The following is a 12,487-nucleotide window of genomic DNA, read 5'->3' on the forward strand; positions in this document are numbered from 1 at the left end:
CGGCACAATTGTACTCTACTATGAGTAAAAATGAGCTTCAACTTGGAAAAAAATTCACGGCCCACTAGATGGCACTTTGCAGCCAAGTGGTTGAGAAACACTTCTATGTATTATAACCAAAAACTAGAAGGGCACTCAGTAGAATGCATAGCTCTGCCAAGATTTGCATCAAAATCTAATCAATTGTTCTATGGCCCATGGCCCACCATTTCTTACCATTTTCTCAAAATCCATTTACTACTTTTTGAGTTATGTTGGGAAAATCCTGGATTCTCATACATATCTGGATTCTGGATCCACATACATATCTCGATTTGCATCAAAATCTAATCAGTTGTTCCTTGGCCCATGGCTCACATTTCCTCCAAATTTCATCAAAATCCATGTACTGCTTTTTGAGTTACATTGGGACAAGACAATAAAATCCTGGATCCGCATACATATCTGGATTAAGGATCCACATATATATCTGGATTTGCATCAAAATTTAATTGGTTGTTCCTTGGCCCATGGATCACATTTCCTCCAAATCTCATCAAAGTCCATTCACTAATTTTTGAGTTACGTCAGGAACAGACAGTAAAATCATGGATCCACATACATACCTGGATCCTGGATCCACATACATATCCAGATTTGCATAAAAATTTAATCAGTTGTTCCTTGGCCCATGGCTCACATTTCCTCCAAATGTCATCAAAATCCGTTCACGACTTTTTGAGTTATATTTGTAACAGTCAAACAAACAGAGGCGAAAACATAACCTCCTCCAACAAAGTTGGTGATAATGTGCTTGACCCCTAAGTGTAAGAAAGAAATTTCTGTGTAAATGAAACTTACATGCAAACTAAAGTGGACTCTGCAACCCTGAGAACCAGTGAGATGTGGGTGAATGGGGCTATATTGTACTGAAGTTCTTTTGGCAAATTAAAAAAAATATATGGTTGCAAAACCTTCCCCACAGTATAATGGGTTGAATAAAGCTCATGGTCAGCTAAAACCTCTGGCTGAACCAATTCTGAACCACACATCAGCACACACTTTGAGACATCTGTGCAAGTGTGAAGGTCTTTGAAGGACACCTCACAGATCAGTCCATTAGAAAAGTCATCCCTAGCACTGTTGTCAGTATATCTTCTTTTACTGCTGCAGTAGGCAGTAGGCTATTCGGTCCAACTGTTTTGTTGCCTATAAATTAGGATGTTTCAAAAAAAAAAAAACTCCAAGTTTTATTCTAAATGTTACTTTAGAAGCATTCTCCCAGCCTCCACCCACAGCTGCTTCCCAACCCCCACACACTCCCACTCAATGGTCTGTTTCCTTTGATTTGGTGACTCCTACAACCAATGGTGCTTGACAGTGGTTTTAGCCACACTGAGATCCCACTGTATAGCCCCATCAGAATACGAAAAGAAGGTAGTTTCACCCTGTCTCTGAACCTATTCAAAGATGCACAAAAGGGACTCCCACACACAGGAGGGTTAAAAGACGGTAAAAGGGGCATCGATTGAAGCAATGTGTATTCTATTTAAGAAATTGAAATGAAAGAAATGTCACTCAGGATTCTATAGTCCCGTAGAGGGTGAGTTACTTATTAGCTTAAAATCTTATTTGCTAGAACTGCATGTAATGTTCTCTTGGTTAATCAGGACTAAATTGAAAGAAATACAGTCTGGCTACGCTGCAGTTGAACTATCAATAAGCTCCCACAGGGCAGGTGTTTTAAGATGTTAATTGGTAATAAACTCTAACCTAAGTCATATGCATTTGATTCCTAGCACTGATGCTGTACTGTTCTGATGTTCTAAAACATTATCTTGAGGTTAACAAAAATATGTCCAACTGTTTTACTGCAAGCTGTCAGGGAGCATTTAATTAAAGAGACCAGCTGAAATAGCAGGCTGATCAGATTAATGTGGATTAGCATTTCAAAGTCTGCTCTTTTGTGCTTAGCTCTTATGGCAGAATGTGGGCAGATGCCCAGGGGGCTTTGCAGGATCTATTGCAAGATGAGATGCCCCTGTTGCTGCCCTGTCCTCAGAAGGATCATTTTCAAGTCTTTCAGACTCTGGCTACTTTCTACCTGCACTACCTCCAGATCTTCCGAGGTCTGGAGGCAGCCTATGACCAGATTGTTCATCCTCAGAAGAGACGTGTGGTGCGCCATGTCCTGGAAGGAGTCATGGGGAGATTGGTGGAGCTGAAGAACGAGATGGTAGAGTTAGAGTTCTCTGAGTTTCACTACTTTGACGATGTGCTACAGGACCTAAAGATGACACCTGTGAGTGCATGTATATATTGTACAGAAACTTGAACAGCATAAAAATTACACTTTTTGCAACACCACATTCCCTGTACAGAGTGTTTATAATAAGTTAGGGCTGCAATTAGTCCATGAGCAAATTTGCACATGAATTAACCAGCATTTTTTTTATTTATTTCACACATTAAATGACTTTGATTGTAGAAATCATAACTCCTGAATGAACATTGTCCAGTCTAAATCCCAACACTATTCCAATTTAAATCTTAAATCTCAAAACTCAATGCCATAGCTTGTGAAAAAAAAAAAATACACGTCAACTAGATTATAGTGCATACATTTATTTTAATGTTTTTAGACCAACCCTTGAGAGATTTAGACACAGGTCATATTTGAGATTAAGTTAAACATCAGACCACAATATACAGTGGTGCTTGAAAGTTTGTGAACCCTTTAGAATTTTCTATATTTCTGCATAAATATGACCTAAAACATCATCAGATTTTCACACAAGTGATAAAAGTAGATAAAGAGAACCCAGTTAAACAAATGAGACAAAAATATTATACTTGGTCATTTATTTATTGAGGAAAATGATCCAATATTACATATCTGTGAGTGGCAAAAGTCAAGTCAAGTCAAGTTTATTTGTATAGCGCTTTTAACAATAAACATTGTCGCAAAGCAGCTTTACAGAATTTGAATGACTTAAAACATGAGCTAATTTTGTCCCTAATCTATCCCCAATGAGCAAGCCTGTGGCGACGGTGGCAAGGAAAAACTCCCTCAGACGACATGAGGAAGAAACCTCAAGAGGAACCAGACTCAAAAGGGAACCCATCCTCATTTGGGCAACAACAGACAGCATGACTATAACATTAACAGTTTTAACATGACAGTTTCGTTGATGTTATAAACTCTTCATTGATGGAAACTTGAGTGCAAAACTGCTTATGGCAACTGCAGTCCTAAAGTTAGCAAGTCAACTGTAGTCCTCAGCCATAAAAGCATTACTGTAAGAGTCCAGAGCATCCTCCAGGTGTAACCCTCAACGGTCCTCATGGGACCGTCCTTCACAGGAGTGATGCGATAAAACTCCGACCAGACACAGGGCACCAGGAGGGATCAAGCAGGTCCGAGGGGCAGAAGAGGCTAGCATCTCAATCCCAGGACCAACATATAACTCAGAGGGATAGATGGGGGGGGGGAGAAAACACAGGTTGTTAGGTATGCCCTAAAAATGACACAAGTATTAAATCTGTGTGGTAGGCTCGCAGAGACGAGAGTCTTGACATCAGGCATAATACACAACAACGGCATGTTAATATGGTTAAAAAATATCATGACCTGCTCTGGCTGGATGCTTGATTGGGTGATGGGAGCACACTCCTCAGCAATGATGAGATGCAGATGGGACCCTTAGGGCTGGCCAAGACAATTCAGTTACATTTCACTGGGTCTGGGACATGCGACAGAATGTCTGACGGCCGATTCCCTGCAGGCTACGATTGCCAGTCGAGGTCTCCACCCTCTCCACCAAAAGATTTCCTGTTGACTCCATGTAACTCAGAGGGACAGATTTGGGGGGGGGGGAGGGAAAGAAAACGCAGGTGGTTAGGTATGCCCAATGTCACCTGAATAAGTAGGAACAGTATACATACTGCACTGAGTACAAGCAGGGACTCTGGCAACTAACTATGACAGCATAACTAAAAGGGGAGAGCCAGAAGGTAACACAGGCATGAGGGAGCCCCAGGACATAAAGCAGCCAGCCACTACACCGTCAACAAACTCGAGTGAGCAAGCGAGTGGGAACTGACAGCATCCATACATCCCAGTTTACCAAAACACTCTATGTCTGAGGACCCTCTAGATCTACACCTTTACCTCATAAACACCATTAACAAAAGGCTTGACTAAACAGATATTTTTTCAGCCTAGACTTAAATGCTGAGACTGTGTCTGATTCCCGAACATTACTTGGAAGGCTGTTCCATAACTGTGGAGCTTTGTAAGAAAAGGCTCTGCCCCCTGATGTAGCCTTCACTATAGACCCTTTTCAGTCACGTGACCTTCGTAAACGCGACCACCATTTTGGACATGTAGCGGACTTCGGCTCGAATTGGTTTGAATGCGAGGAAGGCGACAAACGGAGAACATACAAGAAAAAGGAGCGAGATGCAGAAAACACCTTCGCTATCCAGTGACGTAGGGCATTTACAGGGCGAGCAGAGGGAGAAATAACAACAGTAACGACACATTAGCAACGCCGTACAGAAATAACGGTTTATGGCACAGACCCTTTAGGTTCTCGCTCATCTAGCTGCTACAATGACTGCTTAGACTGCAACAATAATACCTAACACACATTTAAGTATCCGTCGTAAAGACGTGAAACTCATCGAGTGACGAGTGTGCTCATTGATAAGCTAACACAATCTAAAAGTAGACATACCATCACACTGCCCTGGCACTGTCTACAGTTTACCTTCTATGGCTTGTGCACTCGCTATTTGCCATTACTTTCTCCAACCCAGTGTTACAGATTACAGGGAACGGCCTGGATTTAAGAGACAAATACATGCTCCTATTGTTTTGAACACTTATTTGTAGGCAGTGCTTAATTTGTAAAGTGGGAGGTCCCGGAGCGCAGAGGATGAGCGACTCCGGTGCGGAAAAAAAGGGGGCGGGGCGCTGCGCTGCGCTTCTGGGCATGTTTTGTAATAACACTGCAAATTAAGTTCATCTGCAGATATTTTGTGGATGTCGTTTCATGAGAGAAATCACCAACAAGGCAGATATCAAAATCAGACATTAACACTAAATAAACTTGCATTTTTTTAATTTAATTATTTGGGTTGGTTTTTTTTGTTACATAGTCAAAAGAGGTGTCGGATCACCGGATCCAGTGTAAATAGCTGCCGGAGCCAACGCCCAAGGTTCCGGAGCGTGCTCCGGCTTGCTCCCCCTCAAATTAAGCGCTGTTTGTAGGACACTGCCTCTGATCTGTCCTACAGTCTACCAACAGCAAAGGAACACAACGCTAGCTAATGTCGTTAGCTAATAGCTACTACAGAAGAACAAAGAGGTTACAATGGGTTATTTTAGCCTATTTGGTTACACACTCGCCGCCACAGAATGTTAACAGCAATGTAATGCCTTTTCTGGCTAATTTTATTCGTCTTGCCTCCAACAAAGTGGTCACTACACAAGCGCTGGTATGCCGAGGGCTGCCAATCTGTTAATTTTTTTTAATGGCCGCTATCCATCTTCTCCGTCGGGATCCGATAAAATGATAACCCTTGCCTTGTTTGTTGATGGTTACTACATCCAGGTGCACAACAATATAGTGGCATGATGGAAGTCTTGCTGAAAATAAACACTTTTTTTGCTGCCGTTCCTCAATGCTGGCTGTAGTAAACTACTGGTAGTACATGTCCAAAATGGCGGCTGCGTTTGTCGTGACATCACGTGAAAAGGGTCCATACGAGGTACCAGCAGATAGCCTGCACCTTTTGATCTAAGTAGGCGTGGCGGGTCATAGAGGAGCAGAAGTTCACTCAGGTACTGTGGTGCGAGACCATTTAGTGCTTTAAAGGTAGTATTTTATAATCAATACGAAATTTGATTGGGAGCCAATGCAGTGTGGATAAGACAGGCGTGATGTGGTCATATTTTCTAGTTCTAGTAAGGACTCTTGCTGCTGCATTTTGAACTAACTGGAGCTTGTTTATGCACTTATTGGAACATCCAGACAGTAAGGCATTACAATAATCCAACCTGGAGGTAACGAAAGCATGGACTAGTTTTTCCGCATCATGTTATGACATTAAATTTCTTATCTTTGCAATATTTCTGAGATGAAAGAAAGCTATCCGGGTGATCTTATCAATGTGAGTTTCGAATGAAAGACTGGGGTCAATAATCACTCCGAGGTCTTTTGCTGCTGCACGTGAAGAAACAGAAAGGCCATCCAGAGTCACTGTGTAATCAGAAAACTTACTTCTAGCTGTATGTGGTCCTAGTACAAGTACTTCAGTCTTGTCAGAGTTAAGCAGAAGGAAATTAATAAGCATCCAGTGTCTAATGTCCTTCACACATTCCTCAATTCTATAAAGCTGGTGTCTCTAATCAGGTTTTGCAGAAACTTACAACTGTGTGTCATCAGCATAATAGTGGAAACTAATACAATGTTTACGAATAATATCACCCAGAGGTAACATATATAGAGAAAAAAGCAGTGGACCCAAGACAGAACCTTGTGGAACACCAAACTTTACCTCAGTACGTCTAGAAATATCACCATTTATATCAACATACTGATAACGATCAGTTAAATAAGACCTGAGCCAGGAGAGGGCCGTTCCCTTAACTCCCACAACATTTTCTAGTTTATCCAGAAGAATGGAATGATCAATGGTATCAAATGCTGCACTAAGGTCAAGCAACACAAGTAGCGAGACACAGACCTGATCAGACGCCAATAGTAGGTCGTTTACTACTTTAACCAGTGCTGTCTCTGTGCTATGATGAGGTCTAAATCCTGACTGATACATTTCATGGATGTTATTCCTATGTAAATATGAGCATAACTGTTGTGCCACAACTTTTTCAAGGATCTTGGAGATAAAGGAGAGGTTTGATATTGGCTGATAATTGGACAGCTGACAGGGATCAAGGTCAGGTTTTTTAATCGGGGTTTGATAACTGCAAGTTTAAAGGATCTGGGTACATAGCCAATCGTAAGAGAAGAATTTATTATTTTTAGAAGCGGTTCAATTACTTCAGGTATTATCTGTTTGAATAGACGTGTAGGTAAGGGATCTAGTATGCAAGTTGAGACTTTTGATGCAGAGATTAATGAAAGTAATTCAGTTTCTTTAAGGGGAGTAAAACATTCTAACTGATGATCTGATACAGTTATATAGTTACCTATAAGGTCACTTTCATTGTCTGACCTTAAATTAGTAGTTTGGGCAAAAGTATGTGAACCTCTAGGATTAGCAGTTAATTTGAAGGTGAAATTAGAGTCAGGTGTTTTCAATCAATGGGATGACAATCAGATGTGAGTAGGCACCCTGTTTTATTTAAAGAACAGGGATCTATCAAAGTCTGATCTTCACAACACATGTTTGTGGAAGTGCATCATGGCACAAACAAAGGAGATTTCTGAGGACCTCAGAAAAAGCGTTGTTGATGCTAATCAGGTTACAAAACCATCTTTAAAGAGTTTGGACTCCACCAATCCACAGTCAGACAGATTGTGTACAAATGGAGGAAATTCAAGACCACTGTTACCCTCTCCAGGAGTGGTTGCCCAACAAAGATCAAGAGCAAGGCGTGTAATAGTCGGCGAGGTCACAAAGGACCCCAGGGTAACTTCTAAGCAACTGAAGGCCTCTCTCATATTGGCTAATGTCAGTGTTCATGAGTCCACCATCAGGAGAACACGGAACAACAGTGGTGTGCATGGCAGGGTTGCAAGAAGAAAGACACTGCTCTCCAAAAAGAACATTGCTGCTCATCTGCAGTTTGCTAAAGATCGGGTAGACAAGCCAGAAGGCTATTGGAAAAATGTTTTGTGGACAGATGAGACCAAAATAGAACTTTTTGATTTAAATTAGAAGAGTTATGTTTGGAGAAAGGAAAACAGTGCATTCCAACATAAGAACCTTATCCCATCTGTGAAACATGGTGGTGGTAATATCATGGTTTGGACCTATTTTGCTGCATCTGGGCCAGGATGGCTTGCCATCAGTGATGGAACAATGAATTCTGAATTATACCAGCGAATTCTAAAGGAAAATGTCAGGACATCTGTCCATGAACTGAATCTCAAGAAGGTGGATCATGCAGCAAGACAACAACCCTAAGCACACAAGTCGTTCTACCAAAGAATGGTTAAAGAAGAATAAAATTAATGTTTTGGAATGGCCAAGTCAAAGTCCTGACCTGAATCCAATCAAAATGTTGTGGAAGGACCTGAAGCGAACAGTTCATGTGAGGAAACCCACCAACATCCCAGAGTTGAAGCTGTTCTGTATGGAGGAATGGGCTAAAATTCCTCCAAGCCGGTGTGCACGACTGATCAACAGTTACCAGAAATGCTCAGTTGCAGTTATTGCTGCACAAGGGGGTCACACCAGATATTGAAAGCAAAGGTTCACATACTTTTGCCACTCACAGATATGTAATATTGGATCATTTTCCTCAATAAATAAATGACCAAGTATAATATTTTTATCTTATTTGTTTAATAGGGTTCTCTTTATCTACTTTTAGGACTTGTGTGAAAATCTGATGATGTTTTAGGTCATATTTATGAAGTAATATAGAAAATTCTAAAGGATTCACAAACTTTCAAGCACCACTGTAACATCTACTTAGATCTTTCATTTAAAATACCTATATTTTGTCCAGAAAACATCCCTCTTTGTCATAGGAAACTACTACTTTGCAAACACAATCCTTTTAAATGGATTTGAATTTGACAGAAAGGTAAGTGGGGTTGCATGACCTAGACCAGCAATTCTCTGCAGATTTCCACTGACTGGGCCAGTTTCCCTTTAGAGCTTTGATCTAAATTAAATCTTTTGTGTTTTTCACAGGAGAACTTGGAGGTTCCCATCCCACGCTATTTTGTGAGGGAAAGGATGAAAGCGCTGAAAGAAAGAGAGAAAATGCTGGCTCATATTCTGGCTAAAAAGGGAAACATAGAACAGGAACATGTGCGTATTGAACTCTATCACATCCAGTAAAATTGCAGCATTTATATTCTTTCTGGTAAATAGTGTTTTTTTTTGTTGTTGTTGTTTTTTTTTGTTTTGTTTTGTTTGCCAAAAGTTGCATAACACTAAAATGCTTAAATTTTTATTTATTTATTTATTTATTTATTTTTAATTACAGAGATTTCTCCTTTGTCTTACATGGTCTTTAGAATATTTTCTGGCTGTTAACAGAAGTATTGTTTAAGTAATGAATAAAGTACAGTGCTGTTAAAGTAAAATAATCAATGTCAGATGTTATAGAAGTTTAATCTACATTTTCTGACCAGTCAGAATCTAGAATTCCACAGCACCATGGTATTAATTGTTAATAATTCCACAGCACAATTAATTAATTGGGAAAAGTTTTTTTCTCTATTTTTGCAGCATTGTAATAGTAAATTATGTTATAGCCTCATAGAAAATGTAATACAAGACAAGGAGAATATAGAAACATAAATCAGTGTTTAATTGATCATTTAATTTATTGACAATAAAATGTTATGCAACAACCATATCTCCAATATAAAACAGAGGGGGATGCACCCTTAAAATTAATAACTGGCTGTGCCATGTTTAGTAGCAACAATTATAACCGAACACTTCCAATAAGTGGAGATCAGTCTTTTACATCAGTGTGAAGGAGTTTTGGCCCACTCTTCTTTGTAGAATTACTTTCATTCAGCCACATTGGAAGGCTTTAGATATGAACTGCTCATTTAAGGTCCTGCCCCATATTATCAGTGGGGTTCAAGTCAGGACACTAAGTAGGCAGAGTGGAATTTTATTTCTTATGAGCCATTCAGAGGTGGACATGCTCTTATGTTTTGGATCATTTTCTTGTTGCATAATCCAGTTGTACATGAACTACAGCTCAGGGACTGATGCCTGAGATTTCTCTTTTAGGTTATTCTGGTAGGGAGCCAAATTCATGGATCAGTTAATTGTGGCAAGCCACCCAGGCCCTAAATCAGCAAGGCATCCCAACACCATCACACTACCACCATCATGTTTGACTGTTGGTATGATGTTCTTATTGTGGAATGCTGTGTTAGCTTTACACCAGATATAGGGCATCCATGTCTTCCAAAAAGTCACATTTTCCACCTATCAGTCCACAGAATAACAGAACCCATATCCCTAAAGGCTGTAGGGTGATCAAGATGTTTTCTGGCAAATATGAGATGGACCTTTATGTTCCTCTTGTTTAGCTTTGGCTTTCACCTTGCAGCTCTCCCATGGATACCATTTTTTCCCAGTCTCTTTCTAATGGTGGAATCATGAACACTAAGCTTATCTGAGCCAAGCAAGACCTGGAGTTCTTTAGATGTTTGTTTGGCTTCTTTTGTGACTTCCTGGATGAGTTTTCAATGTGCTCTTGGAGGAATTTTGGTAGGCTGGCCACTTCTCAGAAGATTCAACACTAAGTTTTCTCCTTTTGAAGAACCACAGCTTTCACATTGGTTCTAAACTGATCAACTTCATAAATTTCTTTCTCAGCTCTTCAATAATTTCTTTTGAAAATGGTATAGTGTGCTGAAACCTTTTACCTTACATTACATTGCTGGACAGGTTCATTAATGGAAATGTTTTTCACAATATTGGGTGTGTTTACCCTAATTAAACCGATAGCGTGCATACCTAAGCCAAGTCACATGTTATCAAAATCAAAATCACTTGAACGTATGATAATACTAAAGTTGTACACCAAATTTCATCAGAATCTGTTCACTACTTTTTGAGTTATGTTGGGAACAGAAAAAAAACCTGCATCCACATACATATCTGGATTTGTGGGTGGCACGATGGTATAGTGGTTAGCACTGTCGCCTCACAGCAAGAAGAATCCCAGCGGCCGACAGGGGCCTTTCTGTGTGGAGTTTGTGTGTTTTCCCCGTGTCTGCATGGGTTTCCTCCAGGTACTCCAGTTTCTCCCACAGTTCAAAGGCATGCGATTAGGTTAACATGGGGCGGCCATGGCCTGAAGGTTGGGCTGAAGTGTCCGAACCCCCAACTGCTCCCTGGACGCTGTAGCATAGCTGCCCACTGCTCTGGGGATGTGTATGCTCATTACTCATGTGTGTGTATTCACTGTTTCAGATGGGTTAAATGTAGAGATGAATTTCACTGCATGTGATAAAGTTGTTCTTCTAAAATCTAATCAATTGTTCCTTTACTCATGACCCACCTTTCCTCAAAATTTTATCAAAATCCATTAACTACTTTTGAGCTACAGTGGGAACAAAGAAACAAACAAACAAATGGAGGCGAAAACATAACCTCCTCCACCAAAGTTGGCAGAGGTAATTAAATTTTGTCAATTTGTTGATTGAGTAACTAACAAATGCTTTTTCACACAGGGCCAGTTGGTGTTGGATAACCTTTTTTCCATTAATAAATAAAATGACCATTGATAAGCTACAACCCCGATTCAAAAAAAGTTGGGACAAAGTACAAATTGTAAATAAAAACAGAATGCAATAATTTACAAATCTCAAAAACTGATATTGTATTCACAATAGAACATAGACAACATATCAAATGTCGAAAGTGAGACATTTTGAAATTTCATGCCAAATATTGGCTCATTTGAAATTTCATGACAGCAACACATCTCAAAAAAGTTGGGACAGGGGCAATAAGAGGCTGGAAAAGTTAAAGGTACAAAAAAGGAACAGCTGGAGGACCAAATTGCAACTCATTAGATCAATTGGCAATAGGTCATTAACATGACTGGGTATAAAAAGAACATCTTGGAGTGGCAGCGGCTCTCAGAAGTAAAGATGGGAAGAGGATCACCAATCCCCTTAATTCTGCGCCGACAAATAGTGGAGCAATATCAGAAAGGAGTTTGACAGTGTAAAATTGCAAAGAGTTTGAACATATCATCATCTACAGTGCATAATATCATCAAAAGATTCAGAGGATCTGGAAGAATCTCAGTGCATAAGGGTCAAGACCGGAAAACCATACTGGTTGCCCATGATCTTCGGGCCCTTAGACGGCACTGCATCACATACAGGCATGCTTCTGTATTGGAAATCACAAAATAGGCTCAGGAATATTTCCAGAGAAGATAATCTGTGAACACAATTCACCGTGCCATCCACCGTTGCCAGCTAAAACTCTATAGTTCAAAGAAGAAGCCATATCTAAACATGATCCAGAAGCACAGACGTCTTCTCTGGGCAAAGGCTCATTTAAAATGGACTGTGGCAAAGTGGAAAACTGTTCTGTGGTCAGATGAATCAAAATTTGAAGTTCTTTATGGAAATCAGGGATGCTGTGTGGGCGGCACGGTGGTGTAGTGGTTAGCGCTGTCGCCTCACAGCAAGAAGGTCCTGGGTTCGAGCCCCGGGGCTGGCGAGGGCCTTTCTGTGTGGAGTTTGCATGTTCTCCCCGTGTCCGCGTGGGTTTCCTCCGGGTGCTCCGGTTTCCCCCACAGTCCAAAGACATGCAG

General features: G+C 40.4%; 1 protein-coding gene across 1 annotated transcript in view; it reads left to right on the top strand.

Moving 5' to 3' along the window:
* iqca1 (IQ motif containing with AAA domain 1) overlaps positions 1–12,487 on the top strand; it is a 139,977-nt gene that overhangs the window by 7,175 nt on the left and 120,315 nt on the right. Inside the window, exons 2-3 of the mRNA XM_060918410.1 lie at positions 1,954–2,281; positions 8,872–8,991. Coding sequence (XP_060774393.1) covers positions 1,954–2,281; positions 8,872–8,991 — 448 coding nt within the window. The remainder of the gene's footprint in view (positions 1–1,953; positions 2,282–8,871; positions 8,992–12,487) is intronic.

Source organism: Neoarius graeffei, chromosome 4 (assembly GCF_027579695.1).
Source record: "Neoarius graeffei isolate fNeoGra1 chromosome 4, fNeoGra1.pri, whole genome shotgun sequence".
Taxonomy (NCBI): domain Eukaryota; kingdom Metazoa; phylum Chordata; class Actinopteri; order Siluriformes; family Ariidae; genus Neoarius; species Neoarius graeffei.